The sequence below is a fragment of the Oncorhynchus mykiss genome, chromosome 29, assembly GCF_057628025.1.
Source record: "Oncorhynchus mykiss isolate SJ-2025 chromosome 29, ASM5762802v1, whole genome shotgun sequence".
In the NCBI taxonomy this organism is placed as follows: domain Eukaryota; kingdom Metazoa; phylum Chordata; class Actinopteri; order Salmoniformes; family Salmonidae; genus Oncorhynchus; species Oncorhynchus mykiss.
This window is the reverse complement of record NC_143050.1, coordinates 11,693,857-11,713,160: the sequence shown is the minus strand read 5'-3', so window position 1 is coordinate 11,713,160 and position 19,304 is coordinate 11,693,857. Positions and strand designations below refer to the sequence as shown.

General features: G+C 46.4%; 1 protein-coding gene across 3 annotated transcripts in view; it reads right to left on the bottom strand.

The window, feature by feature from the left end:
- Positions 1 to 7,562: 7,562 nt before the first annotated feature.
- Positions 7,563 to 19,304, bottom strand: part of LOC110510210 (RAC-beta serine/threonine-protein kinase) — a 16,742-nt gene continuing 5,000 nt past the window's right edge. For 2 of the 3 annotated variants that reach the window (XM_090226510.1, XM_090226511.1), the window contains exons 3-14: positions 19,085 to 19,213; positions 18,688 to 18,799; positions 18,327 to 18,474; positions 17,768 to 17,899; positions 17,224 to 17,289; positions 14,224 to 14,292; positions 13,119 to 13,241; positions 12,670 to 12,798; positions 11,992 to 12,206; positions 11,460 to 11,547; positions 10,837 to 10,939; positions 7,563 to 10,736 (exon numbers count right to left, since the gene is read on the bottom strand). In XM_090226510.1, coding sequence (XP_090082636.1) covers positions 10,657 to 10,736; positions 10,837 to 10,939; positions 11,460 to 11,547; positions 11,992 to 12,206; positions 12,670 to 12,798; positions 13,119 to 13,241; positions 14,224 to 14,292; positions 17,224 to 17,289; positions 17,768 to 17,899; positions 18,327 to 18,474; positions 18,688 to 18,799; positions 19,085 to 19,213 — 1,394 coding nt within the window. In that variant the 3' untranslated portion in view covers positions 7,563 to 10,656. Of the gene's footprint in view, positions 10,737 to 10,836; positions 10,940 to 11,459; positions 11,548 to 11,991; positions 12,207 to 12,669; positions 12,799 to 13,118; positions 13,242 to 14,223; positions 14,293 to 17,223; positions 17,290 to 17,767; positions 17,901 to 18,166; positions 18,187 to 18,326; positions 18,475 to 18,687; positions 18,800 to 19,084; positions 19,214 to 19,304 lie in introns of those variants that run through there. The other variant, XM_090226512.1, reaches the window with a different exon arrangement.

The following is a 19,304-nucleotide window of genomic DNA, read 5'->3' as shown; positions in this document are numbered from 1 at the left end:
GAACAGACCATGGCTCGGGTGGCCAATCCAAATTTCTTCAGCCTCAGAGGTTGAAGAGCTGCTGTTGCCCCTCCTTCACCACACTGTCGGTGTGAAGGGACTCATCTCACATGTACGGTTGAAGTCAGAAGTTTACATACACCTTAGCCAAATACATTTAAACTCAGTTTTTCACAATACCTGACATTTAATCCAATCAGAAATTCCCTGTTTTAGGAATGAGTTATGATCACCACTTTATTTTAAGAATGTGAAATGTCAGAATGATAATATCACTTTTGTATATTATCTACCTGACTTGCTTTGGCAATGTTAACACATGTTTTCCATGCTAATAGAGCCCCTTGATTGGAATTGAAAGTAGAGAGAATGATTTATTTCGGCTTTTATTTCTTTCACCACATTCCCAGTGGGTCAGAAGTTTACATACACTCAATTAGTATTTGGTAGCATGGCCTTTAAATTGTTTAACTTGGGTCAAACGTTTCGGGAAGCTTTCCACAAGCTACCCACAATAAGTTGGGTGAATTTTGGCCCATTCTTCCTGACAGAGCTGGTGTAACCGAGTCAGGTTTGTAGGCACACGCTTTTTAAGTTCTGCCCACAAATTTTCTATGGGATTGAGTTCAGGGCTTTGTGATGGCCACTCCCATACCTTGACTTTGATGTCCTTAAGCCATTTTGCCACAACTTTGGAATTATGCTTGGGGTCTTTGTCCATTTGGAAGACCCATTTGCGACCAAACTTTAACTTCCTGACTGATGTCTTGAGTTGCTGCTTCAATATATCCACATCATTTCCCTCCCTCATGATGCCATCTATTTTGTGAAGTGCACCAGTCCCTCCTGCAGCAAAGCACCCCCACAACATGATGCTGCCACCCCGTGCTTCACAGTTGGGATGGTGTTCTTCAGCTTGCAAGCTTCCCACTTTTTCTTCCAAACATAATGATGGTCATTATGGCCAAACAGTTCTATTTTTGTATCATCAGACCAGAGGACATTTCTCCAGAAAGTATGATCTTTGCCCCCATGTGCAGTTGCAAACCGCAGTCTGGCTTTTTTATGGCGGTTTTGGAGCAATGGCTTCTTCCTTGCTGAGCGGCCTTTCAGGTTATGTCGATATAGGACTCGTTTTACTGTAGATATAGATACTTTTGTACCTGTTTCCTCCAGCATCTTCCAAGGTCCTTTGCTGTTGTTCTGGGTTTGATTTGCACTTTTCGCACCAAAGTGTGTTCTTCTCTAGGAGACAGAACGCGTCTCCTTCCTGAGCGGTATGACGGCTGTGTGGGCCCATGGTGTTTATACTTGCGTATAGTTGTTTGTACAGATGAACGTGTTACCTTCAGGCGTTTTGAAATTGCCCCCAAGGATGAACCAGACTTGTGGAGGTCTACAACTTTTCCCATGATGTCAAGCAAAGAGGCACTGAGTTTGAAGGTAGGTCTTGAAATACATCCACAGGAACACCTCCAATTGACTCAAATGATGTCAATTAGCCTATCAGTGCTTCTAAAGCCATGACATCATTTTCTGGAATTTTCAAAGCTGTTTAAAGGCACAGTCAACTTAGTGTATGTAAACTTCTGACCCACTGGCAAATTACAAGTTAAACAATCTGTCTGTAAACAATTGTTTGAAAAATGACTTGTGTCATGCACAAAGTAGATGTCCTAACCGACTTGCCAAAACTATAGTTTGTTAACAAGAAATGTGTGGAGTGGTTGAAAAACGAGTTTTAATGACTACAACCTAAGTGTATGTAAACTTCCGACTTCAACTGTATATACTGTAGTCTATACTATTCTACTGTATCTTAGTCACTTAATAATGTTTACATATCAGGCATTACTCATCTCATATGTATATACTGTTTTCTATACTATTCTACGGTATCTCATTCACTTAATGTTTACATATCTGGCATTACTCATCTCATATGTACAGTATATACTGTATTCTATACTATTCTACTGTACCTTAGTCTGTTCTACTCTGACATTGCTCGTCCATATATATATAGTCTCAATTCATTCCTGCTTAGATTTGTGTGTATTGGGTATATGTTGTGTAATTTGTTAGATATTACTACACTGTTGGAGCTAGAAGCACAAGCATTTCACTACACCCACAGTAACATCTGCTAATCACATGTATGTGACCAATAATTTTTTATTTGAGGTCCTTAGTGATGTGCCCGATGAGGAACTTGAAGCTTTTGACCCTGTCCACTAAGGCCCCGTCGATGTGGATGGGGGTGTGCTCTCTCTGCTGTTTCCTGTAGTCCATGATCAGCTCCTTCGTTTTATTGATGTTGAGGGAGAGGTTATTTTCCTGGCACCACTTTCCCAAGGCACTCACCTCCTCCCTGTAGGCTCGTCATTGTTGGTAATCAGGCCTAACACTGTAGTGTCTTCGGTAAACTTGGTGATTGAGTTGGAGACGTGTGAGACCATACAGTCATGGGTGAACAGGGAGTACAGGAAGGGGCTAAGCACGTATCCCTGTTGGGCCCCCATGTTGAGGATCAGTGTGGTAGAGGTGTTGTTGCCTACCTTCAGCACCTGGGGTCGGCCTGCCAGGAAGTCTGGGGGCCTCATTTATCAATATTGTGTAAAAACTATAACTTACGAACGGAATTTAGAATGTTCTTATGCATAGAAAAAGTGTTATTTATCAAACAATCCTACCATCATTACACTGGTAGGAGATCACCATTGATACATACTAATTGTTCTCAGCCTTAGTGCTCGTGCATGACCTTAGCTATTTTAATTTGAAACCATATAGGGTCAAATTAATCCCTTTACAGCCCATGGGGAATATAGAACACTTCAAAAAGGAAGTCCTGCAGACTCTAGTTTGGTCTTATCTTGATTATTGTCCTGTGGTCATGTGGTCCAGTGCTGCAAAGAAAGACCTAGTTAAGCTGCAGCTGTTCCAGATCAGAGCAGCACGTCTTGCTCGTCATTGTAATCAGAAGCCTAATGTAAATTCTATCCATGCCAGTCTCTTTTGGCTAAGAGTTGAGGAGAGACTGACTGCATCACTTCTTCATTTTATAAGAAACATTGTGTTGAAAATTACAAATTGTTTCCATAGTCAACTTTCCTCACAGCTCTGACACACACACTTACCCCAGCAGACATGCCACCAGGAATCTTTTCACAGTCCCCAAATCCAGAACAAATTCAAGAAAGAGTACAGTACTATATAGAACCACTATTGCATGGAATTCCTTTCCCATCTCATATTGCTCAAATGAACAGCAAATCTGGTTTTAAAAAACAGATAAAGCAACAGCTCATGGCACAACGCCTCTCCCCTATTTGACCTAGATATTTTGGGTGTACAGTATGTGTTGATATGTAGGCTGTGTGGGTCATTTTAAAATGTATGTAATTCTGTCCTTGAGCTGTTCTTGTCTATTACTGTTCTGTATTATGTCATGTTTTCTCCAGGAAGAGAAGCTGCCTCTTTCGCAACAGCTAATGGGGTCCTAATAATATACCAAATACCAAAAGTGCCCATTACCAAAAACCCCAGGGTGGATAGCACTTGGATGTGCACCTAAATGGCATGTGTTTGCCTTCTTAAAGTAGGTTTTAAGTCCTCGCAAATATGAGATTGGTTTTGAGAAACAATATCTGAGGAGCCAATCTGTACTTTCTGCAAAAAAAAGTCCCACCTATAAAAAAAACAAACCTGTCTCTAAAACCGCGCTCTCTGCTAAATGAAGCATGCCAAATCTTCCAATAGACCAAGATCAACCATCTCTCATTCAATTTCCCATCATCTCAGTTTTTTATAATATGTCTACACTTTCCTACAGGTCTCTAATTTAACAGATTACTGTACTTTATGTGGATTATTATTGTAACAAATGCACCAATGTGGTCAAATTATATGATGTCGTCTGTCAAGATAGGTTGCTGGAATTCACAGTGGAAATACAATGAAATCGAAAAATGATTGAATTATTTATTTCACATTTTGTTATGTTACATCCTTACTCTAAAATGGATTCAATTGTTTTTCCCCTCATCAATCTACACACAATATCCTATAATAACAAAGCAAAAACAGGATTTTAGATTTTTTTTTGCAAATGCATTAAATATAAAAACTGAAATATAAGTATTCAGACCCTTTAGTCAGTACTTTGTTGAAGCACCTTTGGCAGTGATTACAGCCTCGAGTATTCTTGGGTGTGATGCTACAAGCTTGGCACACCTGTATGTGGGGAGTTTCTCTCAATCTTCTCTGCAACTGGAGCTATTTTCAGGTCTCTCTAGAGATATTCGATTGGGTTCAAGTCGGGGCTCTGGCTTGGCCACTCAAGGACATTCAGAGACTTGTCCTAAAGTTACATCTGCGTTGTCTTGGCTGTGTGCTTGGGGTCATTGTCGTGTTGGAAGGCGAACCTTCGCCCCAGTCTGAGGTCCTGAGTGCTCTGGAGCAGGTTTTCATCAAGGATCTCGCTGTACTTTTCCATGTTCATCTTCCCCCAATCCTGACTAGTCTCACAGTCCCTGCCACAGAAAAACATGCCCACAGCATGATGCTGCCACCACGCTTAACTGTAGGGATAATGCCAGGTTTCCTTAAGACGTGACACTTGGCATTCAGTCCAAAGAGTTCAATCTTGATTTCATCAGACCAGAGAATCTTGTTTCTCATGGTCTGAGAGTCTTTAGTTGCCTTTTGGCAAACTCCAAGCAGGTGGTCATCTGCCTTTTACCGAGGAGTGGCTTCTGTCTGGCCACTCTACCATAAAAGCCTGATTGGTGGAGTTCTGCAGAGATAGTTGTCCTTCTGGAAGTTTCTCCCATCTCCACAGAGGAACTCTGGAGCTCTGTCAGAATGACAATCGGGTTGGTGGTCACCTCCCTGACCAAGGCACTTCTCCCCCGATTGCTCAGTTTGGCCAGGCGGCCAGCTCTAGGAAGAGTCTTGGTGGTTCCAAACTTCTTTCATTTAACAATGATGGAGGCCACTGTGTTCTTGGGGACCTTCAATGTTGCAGAAATGTTTTGGTACCCTTCCCCAGATCTGTACTTCGGCACAATCCTGTCTTGGCACTCTACATACTGTACCTTGACATCATCGCTTGGTTTTTGCTCTAACATGCACTGTCAACTGTGAGACCTTATATAGACAGGTGTGTGCCTTTCCAAATCATGTCCAATCAATTGAATTTGCCACAGGTGGACTCCAATCAAGTTGTAGAAACATCTCAAGGATGATAAATGGAAATAGGATGCACTTGTCAATTTTGAGTCTCATAGCAAAGGGTCTGAATACTTATGTAAATAAGGTATTTTTTTTATTTTTATGTTGAATAAATTAGCAAATATTTCTAAAAACCTGTTTTTGCTTTGTGATTATGGGGTATTATGTGTAGATTAATGAGGGGGGGGGGATATTTAATCTATTTTAGAATACGTCTGTAATGTAACAAAATGTGAAAAAAGTCAAGGGGTCTGAATACTTTCCAAATGCACTGTATTTTTCCCATTCACTAGACCTCGCTTGACAAGCAGTTGCCTTATTCCACCACATGGCACACTCTCAAGAAAACATTCATATTGATAAATCTTACACTTTGTGTGGAAATGAAACTACTCATGATTTACGCACAGATTTGTGCCTACGCATGACTGATAAAACGAGGCCCCTGGTCCCAGTTGCACAGGGAGGGATTCAGACCCAGGACCCAGAGCTTAGTGATGAGCTTGGAGGGCACTATGGTGTTGAAGGCTAAGCTGTAGTCGATGAACAACATTCTTACATACAGTACCAGTCAAAAGTTTGGGCACCTACTCATTTAAGGGTTCTACATTGTAGAATAGTAGTGAAGACATCAAAACTATGAAATAACACACATGGAATCATGTAGTAACCAGAAAAGTGCTAAACAAATCAAAATATATTTAATACGAGATTCTTCAAAGTAGCCACCCTTTGCCTTGACTACAGCTTTGCACACACTTGGCATTCTCTCAACCAGCTTCATGAGTTAGTCACCTGGAATACATTTGAAATAACAGGTGTGCCTTGTTAAAAGTTAATTTGTGGAATTTCTTTCCTTGATACATATGAGCCAATCAGTTGTGTTGTGACAAGGTAGGGGGTATACAGAAAATAGCCCTATTTGGTAAAAGACCAAGCTCATATTATGGCAAGAACAGCTTAAATAAGCAAAGAGAAACAACAGCCCATCATTACTTTAAGACACGAAGGTCAGTCAACCCGGAAAATATCAAGAACTTTGAAAGTTTCAAGCGCAGAAACCATCAAGCGCTATGATGAAACTGGCTCTCATGAGGACCGCCACAAGAAAGGAAGACCCAGAGCTACCTCTGCTGCAGAGAATAAGTTCATTAGAGAGTTACCAGCCTCAGAAATTGCGGCACAAATAAATGCTCCACAGAGTTCAAGTAACAGAAATATCTCAACATCAACTGTTCAGAGGAGACTGCGGGAAATCAGACCTTCATGGTCGATTTGCTACAACGAAAACATGACTAAAGGCCACCAATAGGAAGAAAAGACTTGCTTTGGCCAAGAAACACGAGCAATGGACATTAGACGATTATATCTGATGATATAAGATGATGGTCTGATGAGTCCAAATTTTAGATTTTTGGTTCCAACGCCATGTCTTTGTGAGCCACAGAGTAGGTGAACAGATGATCTCTGCATGTGTGGTTCCCACCGTGAAGCATGGAGGAGGTGTGATGTTGTGGGGGTGCTTTGCTGGTGACACTGTCAGTGATTTATTTAGAATTCAAGGCACACTTAACCAGCATGGCTACCACAGCGTTCTGCAGCGATACGCCATCCTATCATTTATTTTTCAACAGGACAATGACCCAACACACCTCCAGGTTGTGTAAGGGCTATTTGACCAAGAAGGAGAGTGATGGAGGGCTGCATCAGATGACCTGGCTTCCACAATCACCCAACCTCAACCCAATTGAGATGGTTTGGGATGAGTTGGACTGCCGAGTGTAGGAAAAGCAGCCAACAAGTGCTCAGCACATGTGGGAACTCCTTCAAGACTGTTGGAAAAGCATTCCAGGTGAAGCTGGTTGAGAGAATGCCAAGCGTGCAAAGCTGTCATCAAGGCAAAGGGTGGCTACTTTGAAGAATCTCAAATATATTTAGGTTGTAACACTTTTTCATTTGTGTTATTTCATAGGTTTTGATAACTTCACAATTTTTCTAAAAGTAGTGAAATAAATAAAAACCCTTGAATGAGTAGGTGTGTCCAAACATTTGACTGGTACTGTAGGTATTTCTCTTGTCCAGGTGGGATAGGGCAACGTGCATCGCAATGGCGATTCTGTCGTCCGTGGATCTGTTGGGGTGGTATGCAAATTGTAGTGGGATTAGGGTGTCAGTTAAGATGGAGGTGATAAAATCTTTGACTAGCCTATTAAAGCACTTCATGATTACAATATAGCATATATGTGTATATAGGCAATACAGTACAAATGCAAGCATGCGCAGACATACAAGCACACAGCTGTCTCACAAAACAGAAATACACACAATTTAAATTGAAATAATATTTCATTGAATTAAACATTTATGAATGTTAAATGAGTAGTAATGTCTTCAAAAGGGGTCAGGGAAACAGTGAGGTGGAAAACAACAGAACTAGACAAAAACAAAAAAACAATAATAGTTAGTCTCAGAAACTATTTCCAAACGGCACACAATGGACACATGACTATCAGGACAGAGAAAAACCTGGATCTCGTTGACCAGTGACTGTCAGCAGTCAGACAGCATACGAAGAGGAGCAGGCGTGATCACTACATTCAACACACACCTGATGTTGTGGCCAGAACGGAGCCCCGTCACTGATCCACTCAACACCACCTGATGTTGTGGCCAGAACGGAGCCCCGTCACTGATCCACTCAACACCACCTGATGTTGTGGCCAGAACGGAGCCCCGTCACTGATCCACTCAACACCACCTGATGTTGTGGCCAGAACGGAGCCCCGTCACTGATCCACTCAACACCACCTGATGTTGTGGCCAGAACGGAGCCCCGTCACTGATCCACTCAACACCACCTGATGTTGTGGCCAGAACGGAGCCCCGTCACTGATCCACTCAACACCACCTGATGTTGTGGCCAGAACGGAGCCCCGTCACTGATCCACTCAACACCACCTGATGTTGTGGCCAGAACGGAGCCCCGTCACTGATCCACTCAACACCACCTGTGCGGACATTTTTGATAGTACAGCAGACGTTTATGACATTTGAAAGAGGAAACGAAGCAACAAAATAACAAAGAATAAAACATACAAATCTCATAATTCGAGTAAAAAGAGGTCTGCTTAAGTAACTAAGTGCTAGTCGACCGTTGTAAATCACATGCCTGGTGCGTCTCGATCAAAGACCAGATGTGTTGAGACAGGTCCTGAATTAAAAACAGGGTTTAAAAATCCGTACCTATACACATTGTACAGTGATTCATTCATACATTTTCTCTGTAGCAACTCTGTGTTCTGTTCACAACGATCCCAGTCAAAAAAAAGCGCAATACTAGTTCATTTCACTGAATTACAGTTAAAGTAGTGCTCCCTCCTGCATCTCTTTTTGGAAATCCAGAGTAGGTTTTTGAGCTCCGAGTCGGAAAAACTCTGTTGTGTGATGTCGCCAATTATTCTACTGATACCAATGCACGTCAAGCTCGCTTACATTTGAGCGCTCACACGACTTCACTGACATACGCACACATACAAACACAAAATGCAGACATTCAGTTTTGGTTGTCCCACCTTTTCTCCAAGCACACAAACACATTGACAGAGAAACAGCTTCATAGTTTACCACGACCGCCTTGCCCCCCTCCAGTAGGACCACTTCAACACTATTGGTAACAGCTAGTTACAGAAAAGAGCACTTGGATAAATCACAGAAATATGACTCCTTATAAACTGTAACAATGAGAGAGAGAGAGAAAACTTTTCTTTCTCATTTGTGAAAACAAGAATCACTTCAGTGTTTTTTTTCTTTTACCCAGCAGTGTGAGTGAGTGGGTTAGCGTGAGAAGGACGAGGGGGTACAGAGAGGGGAAAAGAGGGAGCGACAGACACAGAACGAAAATGAGAGAGCGAGAACAAGAAAGAAAGAAAACTGAGTGTAAGAGATCAGTGTCTCAATTCCATCCAAATCAGAGGAGCAGTAGTGTCCACCTATAGGTCCTAGTCCTCCCTGTGAGGAGCAGTAGTGTCCTATAGGACCACCTATAGGTACTAGTCCCCCATGTGAGGAGTAGTAGTATCCTATAGGACCACCTATAGGTCCTAGTCCTCCCTGTGAGGAGCAGTAGTGTCCTATAGGACCACCTATAGGTACTAGTCCCCCATGTGAGGAGCAGTAGTGTCCTATAGGACCACCTATAGGTCCTAGTCCTCCCTGTGAGGAGCAGTAGTGTCCTATAGGACCACCTATAGGTACTAGTCCCCCATGTGAGGAGCAGTAGTGTCCTATAGGACCACCTATAGGTCCTAGTCCTCCCTGTGAGGAGCAGTAGTGTCCTATAGGACCACCTATAGGTCATAGTCCTCCCTGTGAGGAGCAGTAGTGTCCTATAGGACCACCTATAGGTACTAGTCCTCCATGTGAGGAGCAGTAGTGTCCTATAGGACCACCTATAGGTCCTAGTCCTCCCTGTGAGGAGCAGTAGTGTCCTATAGGACCACCTATAGGTCCTAGTCCTCCCTGTGAGGAGCAGTAGTGTCCTATAGGACCACCTATAGGTACTAGTCCCCCATGTGAGGAGCAGTAGTGTCCTATAGGACCACCTATAGGTCCTAGTCCTCCATGTGAGGAGCAGTAGTGTCCTATAGGACCACCTATAGGTCATAGTCCTCCCTGTGAGGAGCAGTAGTGTCCTATAGGACCACCTATAGGTCCTAGTCCTCCCTGTGAGGAGCAGTAGTGTCCTATAGGACCACCTATAGGTACTAGTCCTCCCTGTGAGGAGCAGTAGTGTCCTATAGGACCACCTATAGGTACTAGACCAGGGCTGCCCAACCCTCTTCCTGGAGATCTACTGTCCTGCAGGTTCAGTCCAACCCTAATTTAGCCATTCTGATTCAGCTAGTTAAGGTCTTGTTGAGCAGCGAATTAGTAGAATCAGGTGTGTTAAATTAGGGTTGAACTGAAAACCCACAGGACGGTAGATCTCCAGGAAGAGGGTTGAACTGAAAACCCACAGGACGGTAGATCTCCAGGAAGAGGGTTGAACTGAAAACCCACAGGATGGTAGATCTCCAGGAAGAGGGATGGGCAGCCCTGTACTAGACCTTCCAGTGAGGAGCAGTAGTGTCCTGGATGATATGCTACTGCTGCTGATGTTGACGACGTGAGGTATTGACTGAGGTCCTGTGCAGTTCACAGGCTGCTGTTGTGCGTGACTGTAGTGTAGGCGGGGTTTGAGCAGACAAGATGGCTGCAAGACTAGGCACTTAAATCCCTGCTGTGACCAGAGATCCATTGGCCTGTGTGGAGTCTCAAGCTTGCAGTCTTTTTTTTACAAGAAAGTGTGTGTGTGTGTGTGTGTGGATGAGAGTGTGAACTGATGCGCTATGCATATCTTCAGTGTGTATGGTAAAGACGGGGTCACTCTCGTATGCTGGCAGAGTAAGAGAACTGGGGGAAGTGTGCTGGCTGGTTGGGGATGCCACAGTCCAGGTTGGTATCTAGAACACGAAGAAAACACTCAGTCAACATCACCTCTAAAAGCATGCTTGATGGCATATTGTGTCACACACACACCAACAGGCACACACATGAACTCACACTTGTCTGGAGGCGTGACGGTGATGGTCTGTGCCGTGAACTCGTCGTCGAAGTAACGTGTATCAGTCTCTGACGTCACCTGAGGCTTGAAGGGCGGAGTCAGCTGAGGAGGCAGAGAGCAAGCAGTGATTGATTTGGCAAATGGTCTGCTTGACACTCAGCATCAAGAGGGATTAGGGTGTAAGGCCCTGCGATAGACTAGTGTCCTGTCCAGGGGGCGTACTTGTATTTCAAGCTGCCTCGCGCTACAGAAACAGACTACTTACTTTACTTATTTATGATGCAAGGTCATTCAGGGATCAGTTAGATTGCAGTCGACGTAGAACTAACCCATTGTGATATCTGACTGCAAAAACGGCGTCAGGTAGCCTAGTGGTTAGAGCGTTGGGCCAGTAACCGAAAGGTTGCTGGATCGAATCCCAGAGCTGACAAGGTAAAAGTTCTGCCCCTGAACAAGGCAGTTAACCCCCGGTAGGCCGTCATTGTAAATAAGAATTTGTTCTTAACTGACATGCCTAGTTAAATAATGGTCATACAAAAAAATCAAAAATAAAAGACCTGGAATGCCACCATTTATTGACTAACTATCAGTAGCGCTAAGCTATCAGCCTCCAGTCACTCACCTTTCTATCTACCACGTCCTGCCAGTTGATGGAGGTGAAGAACTTGTGGGACATCACTTCTTTGGCATCATCCGGTCCTCCCCCTAACCTGTCAATAACACAAATCAGAGGTTGCTTCAAATGGTGCACTGCTTTTCTGAAGAAGAGCATCTCACGTTTTTTATTGTCAGAGAGCTCCAAATAGTGATCATTTTGGTCGCATATGCTCCTGAATGTTTTGCTGGAAGACCTGGAATTTTTATTTGGAAGCACCAGTGTGCCGAGGAAAAGAAAACAAACTGAGCATAAACCTAGGGCTTGTTTCTAGCCTTTAACTAACCTTGTGGGGACACACAATTGATTCCCTAACCCTTTCACTAACCCCAAAACCGAACCCTAACCTTTAACCCCTAACCTTAACTCTAAAAACTTCCTAGAAATAGCCTTTTTCCTTGTGAGGACTTGAGCAAATACCCAGCTAAACACAAATGGGGTCCTCCCTGAGCAGGCCGGTCAAACGGTCACACCTCCCACCCCCCCAAGCACCACGTACCTTTGTTTGGGATCCTTTTTGAGCAGGCCGCTGAGCAGGGCCCTGCCCTCTGGGGCCAGGTTCTTGGGGAATCGGATCTCCTCCATGAGGATGAGCTCAAAAAGCCGCTCGTGGTCTTGGTTGTAGAAGGGCAGCCGACCGCACATCATCTCGTACATGACCACGCCCAGGCCCCACCAGTCCACCGCCCGGCCGTAGTCATTGTCCTCCAGCACCTGGACGGGCGGGGAGGGAGGGAAGGAGCTTTGTTCACAGTGCAGGCCTTAATGCTCAAAATCAGATCGAATGTTCCAGAGGCAATCGATTGATAAAATTACCATACAGTATGAGGCATCTTTCTACCTAAATACTCACTGCATTAACATAAAACATAAAAACAATGGATTATCAGATTATCAAGCCAACTCATCTTAAAGTAATAAATGGCCCCAATAAAAACAAGTGGTTCTTCCAGGAACACCACATTGAGTCTAAAATGGTCTCTCTCCTTGTCTTACTTCCTGCATTTGTACTGCTACAAAAAGAGAAGACATTTTGCAACTGGAAATTGAAAAAGTTATTCCCTATTAGTTTGTGTTTTCTTACGTATGGTGCTTATTAATGAACACAGCTAAGATTGTATGACAACTGTGTAGCATGTGCTTGTGCCACTAGCCATGCCCAGCAGCGGGCCCTCACCTCCGGCGCCAGGTACTCTGGGGTGCCGCAGAAGGTCTTCATGGTGGCACCGTCCGTGATGCCCTCCTTACACAGCCCAAAGTCTGTGATTTTAACATGTCCATCATTGTCCAGCATTAGATTCTCCAGCTGAGAAGATGCAGCGAGATGGATGAGATATTAGAACAGAGTTTCAAAACATTATTGAGACAGTTCTAACATTATAAAGAGAACGACAGCCAGTTTGAATAGTTGGAGCCGGGAATTTAACCCCAGTCTCCAGTGGGGAGAGGAATGTGTCTAAGCTGGGCGTTTGGCACCATTATTATCACCATTTAGGAAAATCACATGACTGAAGTATGAAGGCAGAATGTGTTTGTCACTCGGTTCAGGAAAACCCAAGTCCTTAGATGAATATGAAAGCAGGATGGGTGACTATGAAAGCAGGACAGAATCTTCACAGTGCCTACCTTCAGGTCCCTGTATACCACGTCACGAGAGTGGAGGTACTCCAACGCAGATACGATCTCAGCGCCATAGAAACGGGCCCGGTCTTCCGTGAACACACGATCCCGAGACAGGTGGAAGAAGAGCTAGAGGGAAGAAGAGAGCAAAAGAGAGTGAAAAAAAAAGGGATTGATTTGAGATGTTTTGATATAACACTTACACCATCACAATTTAAAAAAATACCTTTTACAAAATTAGCCAAATCCATTAAAACGGTATAGTATTTAATTGAATGAGAAGGTTCATGTCACCATTTAGATTTGAGTCATTTAGCAGACGCTCTTATTCAGAGAGACTTACAGTTAGTGTGTTCATCTTAAAAGGCCAAGTGTAGCAAAAAACATTATTTTACTGTGTTTTATATACATTTCCACACCGAGGTTGAAATAATAATGTAACATTGTCAAAAAGAAGATAATGCCCTTTATGCGTGACATTTCAGCCTGTTTTGGTGGGATGGAATTTTGGCCTTCCATGGTGACGTCACCGGGCAATAAATTAGTTAATAGACCAATTAGAAAGAGAGTTCCAAACTTCTCTGCCAATAACAACTTGTTTTCCCCTCCCGACTCCGACCACTCCCAGACAGTCCTAGCTAAATTTGTGGTTCAGAAATTGCTTCTTTTTGACCATTTTAATTGAAAACACAGTAAGATTCTTAAATTGTTACCCAGAAATGATTTGATATTGGAATAGAAACATCTGCATTGGCCCTTTAAGATAGCTAGATGAGACAACCACATATCACATTCATAGTAACAACCAGCAAAGTCAGTGCTAGTAAGAAAAGACAAGTGCAAAGTAAGATTCACCCTTATCTTAATCCTGGTGACATGAAAGGGTGCACATTTTGTTTTCTTGCCATAGCACTGTTTTGCAATAACTGTCTTGTAATAGAGATTTGTGTCTACTGTTTTGCAAAAAAAGTGTTTATCATTTGCATTTAGTGTGAAAACAATGTGAAATTACAATCTGTTAATTATTGTTTTGGCCATGTGGATCCCAGTGTTCAAGCAATCTAATTGTGTGTGTGCTCATGTGTATCTGTGTGTACATTGGGACACCCACCTCTCCTCCGTTGGCATATTCCATCACAAAACATAATCGGTCATGAGTCTGGAAAGCGTATTTCAGTGTCTGGAAGGGTGGAAGAAGACAATTGATCAATGTCCTCCTATTAGATCAGATGTTTCTTTATCGTCTGATGTTCACAGGTATTTGCTTTAAGTACCAGAAAATGTGCTGTGATAAGAAAAGATTAACAACAAAAATATAGAGACATGTCATAGGCTAGGCATGACAAATACAAATTCATGAAAAAGGCAAGACAAAAATGACAGCTTTTACTATCAACAGCCCATCTCCAGTACTCCGGTCCCCCCAACAGCCCATCTCCAGTCCTCCGGTCCCCCCAACAGCCCATCTCCAGTCCCCCGGTCCCCCCAACAGCCCATCTCCAGTCCCCCCAACAGCCCATCTCCAGTCCTCCAGTCCCCCCAACAGCCCATCTCCAGTCCCCCCAACAGCCCATCTCCAGTCCTCCGGTCCCCCAAACAGCCCATCTCCAGTCCCCCCAACAGCCCATCTCCAGTCCTCCAGTCCCCCCAACAGCCCATCTCCAGTCCTCCGGTCCCCCCAACAGCCCATCTCCAGTCCTCCGGTCCCCCAAACAGCCCATCTCCAGTCCCCCCAACAGCCCATCTCCAGTCCCCCCAACAACCCATCTCCGGTCCCCCCAACAGCCCATCTCCGGTCCCCCCAACAGCCCATCTCCAGTCCCCCCAACAGCCCATCTCCAGTCCCCCCAACAACCCATCTCCAGTCCCCCCAACAGCCCATCTCCAGTCCCCCCAACAGCCCATCTCCAGTCCCCCCAACAGCCCATCTCCAGTCCCCCCAACAGCCCATCTCCAGTCCCCCCAACAGCCCATCTCCGGTCCCCCCAACAACCCATCTCCAGTCCTCCGGTCCCCCCAACAACCCATCTCCAGTCCTCCAGTCCCCCCCAACAACCCATCTCCAGTCCCCCCAACAACCCATCTCCAGTCCTCCGGTCCCCCCAACAACCCATCTCCAGTCCTCCGGTCCCCCCAACAACCCATCTCCAGTCCTCCAGTCCCCCCAACAACCCATCTCCAGTCCCCCCAACAACCCATCTCCAGTCCCCCCAACAGCCCATCTCACAGCCCAACAGCCCAACAGCCCATCTCCAGTCCCCCGGTCCCCCCAACAGCCCATCTCCAGTCCCCCCAACAGCCCATCTCCAGTCCTCCAGTCCCCCCAACAGCCCATCTCCAGTCCTCCGGTCCCCCCAACAGCCCATCTCCAGTCCTCCGGTCCCCCAAACAGCCCATCTCCAGTCCCCCCAACAGCCCATCTCCAGTCCTCCAGTCCCCCCAACAGCCCATCTCCAGTCCTCCGGTCCCCCCAACAGCCCATCTCCAGTCCTCCGGTCCCCCAAACAGCCCATCTCCAGTCCCCCCAACAGCCCATCTCCAGTCCCCCCAACAACCCATCTCCGGTCCCCCCAACAGCCCATCTCCGGTCCCCCCAACAGCCCATCTCCAGTCCCCCCAACAGCCCATCTCCAGTCCCCCCAACAACCCATCTCCAGTCCCCCCAACAGCCCATCTCCAGTCCCCCCAACAGCCCATCTCCAGTCCCCCCAACAGCCCATCTCCGGTCCCCCCAACAACCCATCTCCAGTCCTCCGGTCCCCCCAACAACCCATCTCCAGTCCTCCAGTCCCCCCAACAACCCATCTCCAGTCCCCCCAACAACCCATCTCCAGTCCTCCGGTCCCCCCAACAACCCATCTCCAGTCCTCCGGTCCCCCCAACAACCCATCTCCAGTCCTCCAGTCCCCCCAACAACCCATCTCCAGTCCCCCCAACAACCCATCTCCAGTCCCCCCAACAGCCCATCTCCAGTCCCCCCAACAGCCCATCTCCAGTCCTCCGGTCCCCCCAACAGCCCATCTCCAGTCCTCCGGTCCCCCCAACAGCCCATCTCCAGTCCTCCGGTCCCACCAACAGCCCATCTCCAGTCCTCCGGTCCCCCCAACAGCCCATCTCCAGTCCTCCGGTCCCCCCAACAACCCATCTCCAGTCCCCCCAACAGCCCATCTCCAGTCCTCCGGTCCCCCCATCAGCCCATCTCCAGTCCCCCCAACAGCCCATCTCCGGTCCCCCCAACAGCCCATCTCCAGTCCCCCCAACAACCTATCTCCAGTCCTCCGGTCCCCCCAACAACCCATCTCCAGTCCCCCCAACAGCCCATCTCCAGTCCCCCCAACAGCCCATCTCCAGTCCCCCCAACAGCCCATCTCCAGTCCCCCCAACAACCCATCTCCAGTCCTCCGGTCCCCCCAACAACCCATCTCCAGTCCTCCAGTCCCCCCAACAACCCATCTCCAGTCCCCCCAACAACCCATCTCCAGTCCCCCCAACAGCCCATCTCCAGTCCCCCCAACAGCCCATCTCCAGTCCTCCGGTCCCCCCAACAGCCCATCTCCAGTCCTCCGGTCCCCCCAACAGCCCATCTCCAGTCCTCCGGTCCCCCCAACAGCCCATCTCCAGTCCTCCGGTCCCCCCAACAACCCATCTCCAGTCCCCCCAACAGCCCATCTCCAGTCCTCCGGTCCCCCCATCAGCCCATCTCCAGTCCCCCCAACAGCCCATCTCCAGTCCCCCCAACAGCCCATCTCCAGTCCTCCGGTCCCCCCAACAGCCCATCTCCAGTCCCCCCAACAGCCCATCTCCAGTCCCCCCAACAACCTATCTCCAGTCCTCCGGTCCCCCCAACAACCCATCTCCAGTCCTCCGGTCCCCCCAATAGTACACATTTCTGTAGTAAACCCGGACAAGCACGCCTGATTTAACTTGTCAACTAATCATCAATGAGATGAATCAGGGGAGTTTGTCCGGGGCTACAACGACAAAGTGTGCCATTGGGGCTACTGGAGGACTGGAGTTGGGAACCACTGCTCCCCATGACTATACAGTACGTGTGGGGGTTCCGTTCTGGACCAGCACATGTAATGAGGTGAGAGGAACACGGAGCACTCACCGTGAGGAAGGGATGCCGGGTGTTCTGTAACACTCTGCTCTCCGTAACCGTGTGCGCTACCTCGTCCTGGACACACAGATCAGAGGGTCAGCCTTTTACAGCAACACATACATAAGAATCACAGCTCAGTCATTGTCAAATAGATTCCCTCCTTCACAAGTCACCGAAGCCAGGGTATGTTCAGAAGGTATTACTGGAAACACGAGAGAACACAGGACATTCCAAATTTGCGCATTGGCGGCTTCTTGTATGAGATGAAGCCCGGCGATGCAAGTGTTAAGACAACGTTAAGAAACACAACATAATAGAAACAATTTAAATATCCTTTGCTTATAACATAAATATACCACGGCTGTCAGCCAATCAGAATTCAGTGCTCCAACCACCCAGTTTATAAAACAAAATATACCACATACTATGCACAATAAAGAACTATTAAGACTACAGATCAGGCCTAATGGATACGGATCGTCATTCCCCAATAACAAACCGATGGCCAGTAGTCACCACTGTAAAGTGGTATAGGTTAGGCCTATTTCGTTACCTTAGCGATGATGACCTCCTTGCGCAGGATCTTCATGGCGTAATGCATCCCCGTGGCTTTCTCCTTGACCAGGATCACCTTGCCAAACGTGCCCTTCCCAAGCAGCTTCAAGTAGTCAAAGTCACTCATCGTCTGACAACACAGAGACAGAGTTGGACAATCAACTATCTTATCTTGGGTGACCCAGCCCAGCCAAACACATTCACAATGGGAAGGATGGACAGTGGTAGTGATGACGAAGTGTGATACTTTACAAAACAGATCAATCACACACCTGCGCAGGAACAGGATTCAACCATTGTGGAAGAACAATTAGCATGTATTTGTGTGACTCTTACCTTTACCTTGTAAGCATTTGTATCTGTCATTTGCACAGTATATGTTACTGCACACACACTCACTTTAGAGTTGGTCTTGGACATGGCTACACACACACACACACACACACACACACACACACACACACACACACACACACACCTTTAGAGTTGGTCTTAGACATGGCTACACACACACACTCACTTTAGAGTTGGTCTTGGACATGGCCACACACACTCACCACTTTAGAGTTGGTCTTGGACATGGCCACCTCCATCTCCTCAATGCTGCTGCTGTCGCTGGGAGAACCAAACAGGTCCATGGGCTCCTCCTCCTCTCGTACCTTCAACCCATTGGCAACCGCCTGGATGGCACGCATCCACCCCTCTCTGACACACACACACACACACAATGTGCAATTACTACATCATAGTGAGCTTGTAGGATTCCTTTGAACCACGAAGAGTTTGTCCGTGACACAGACAGAAACATATCCCTCCCTCCACCTCTGTTGACTACTGTTATTCCTCCTCCCCACTGTCTACCTACCCTTTCTATTGGCCCCTTCTCACACCTCATAATTACCCATATCCCCTCCTCACCTCTCTGCATTGCTTTCTACATGGAAGGTCCTCTCGATGACAGTGGTCCACTGCAGGCAGCGGATAACGAACGTGTTCGGCTTGGGCCGCTCCGTTTTCATCAGCTGGCATTCTGGGACGAAAGAGGAGACAGAGAAGAGGGATCAAGCGTTACAAATGTTTTAATGCCTCAATCCATTGTTTTTACCTCTGTTGTTTCATTTACAAAGTGTGAACTGTGAAGATCCCCAAAGCAACATCCAGGCCTGCAAACACCAAAACACTCCATTTAAGTGTTCTGTACAGAGGTGATGAGAGGACAGCAGGTCCTGCTCTGTAAACCCTGCTACAGAACCAACACTGCACAGAGTCCCCTGTGACATCATCAACAATAGTTTTCACTTTGAGGGACCCTCACCTCCCACTGAGAAATTGTTGAGAGGGGGCAAGCTCTGGTCAGACAGCTCAGGCTTCTCTTTGTAGCCGATGAAGGAGCCGTCACTCTTCAGGATGAAGTAGCGCGGCCTCCAAGTCTTGATGTACTCACCTGCATAGAGAAGCAAGTGGGCTTGAGTACACAGCACCCGAAAACCCTCATAGCCTAGTCTCTGAGGTTAGGCACAATGCACATTATTATG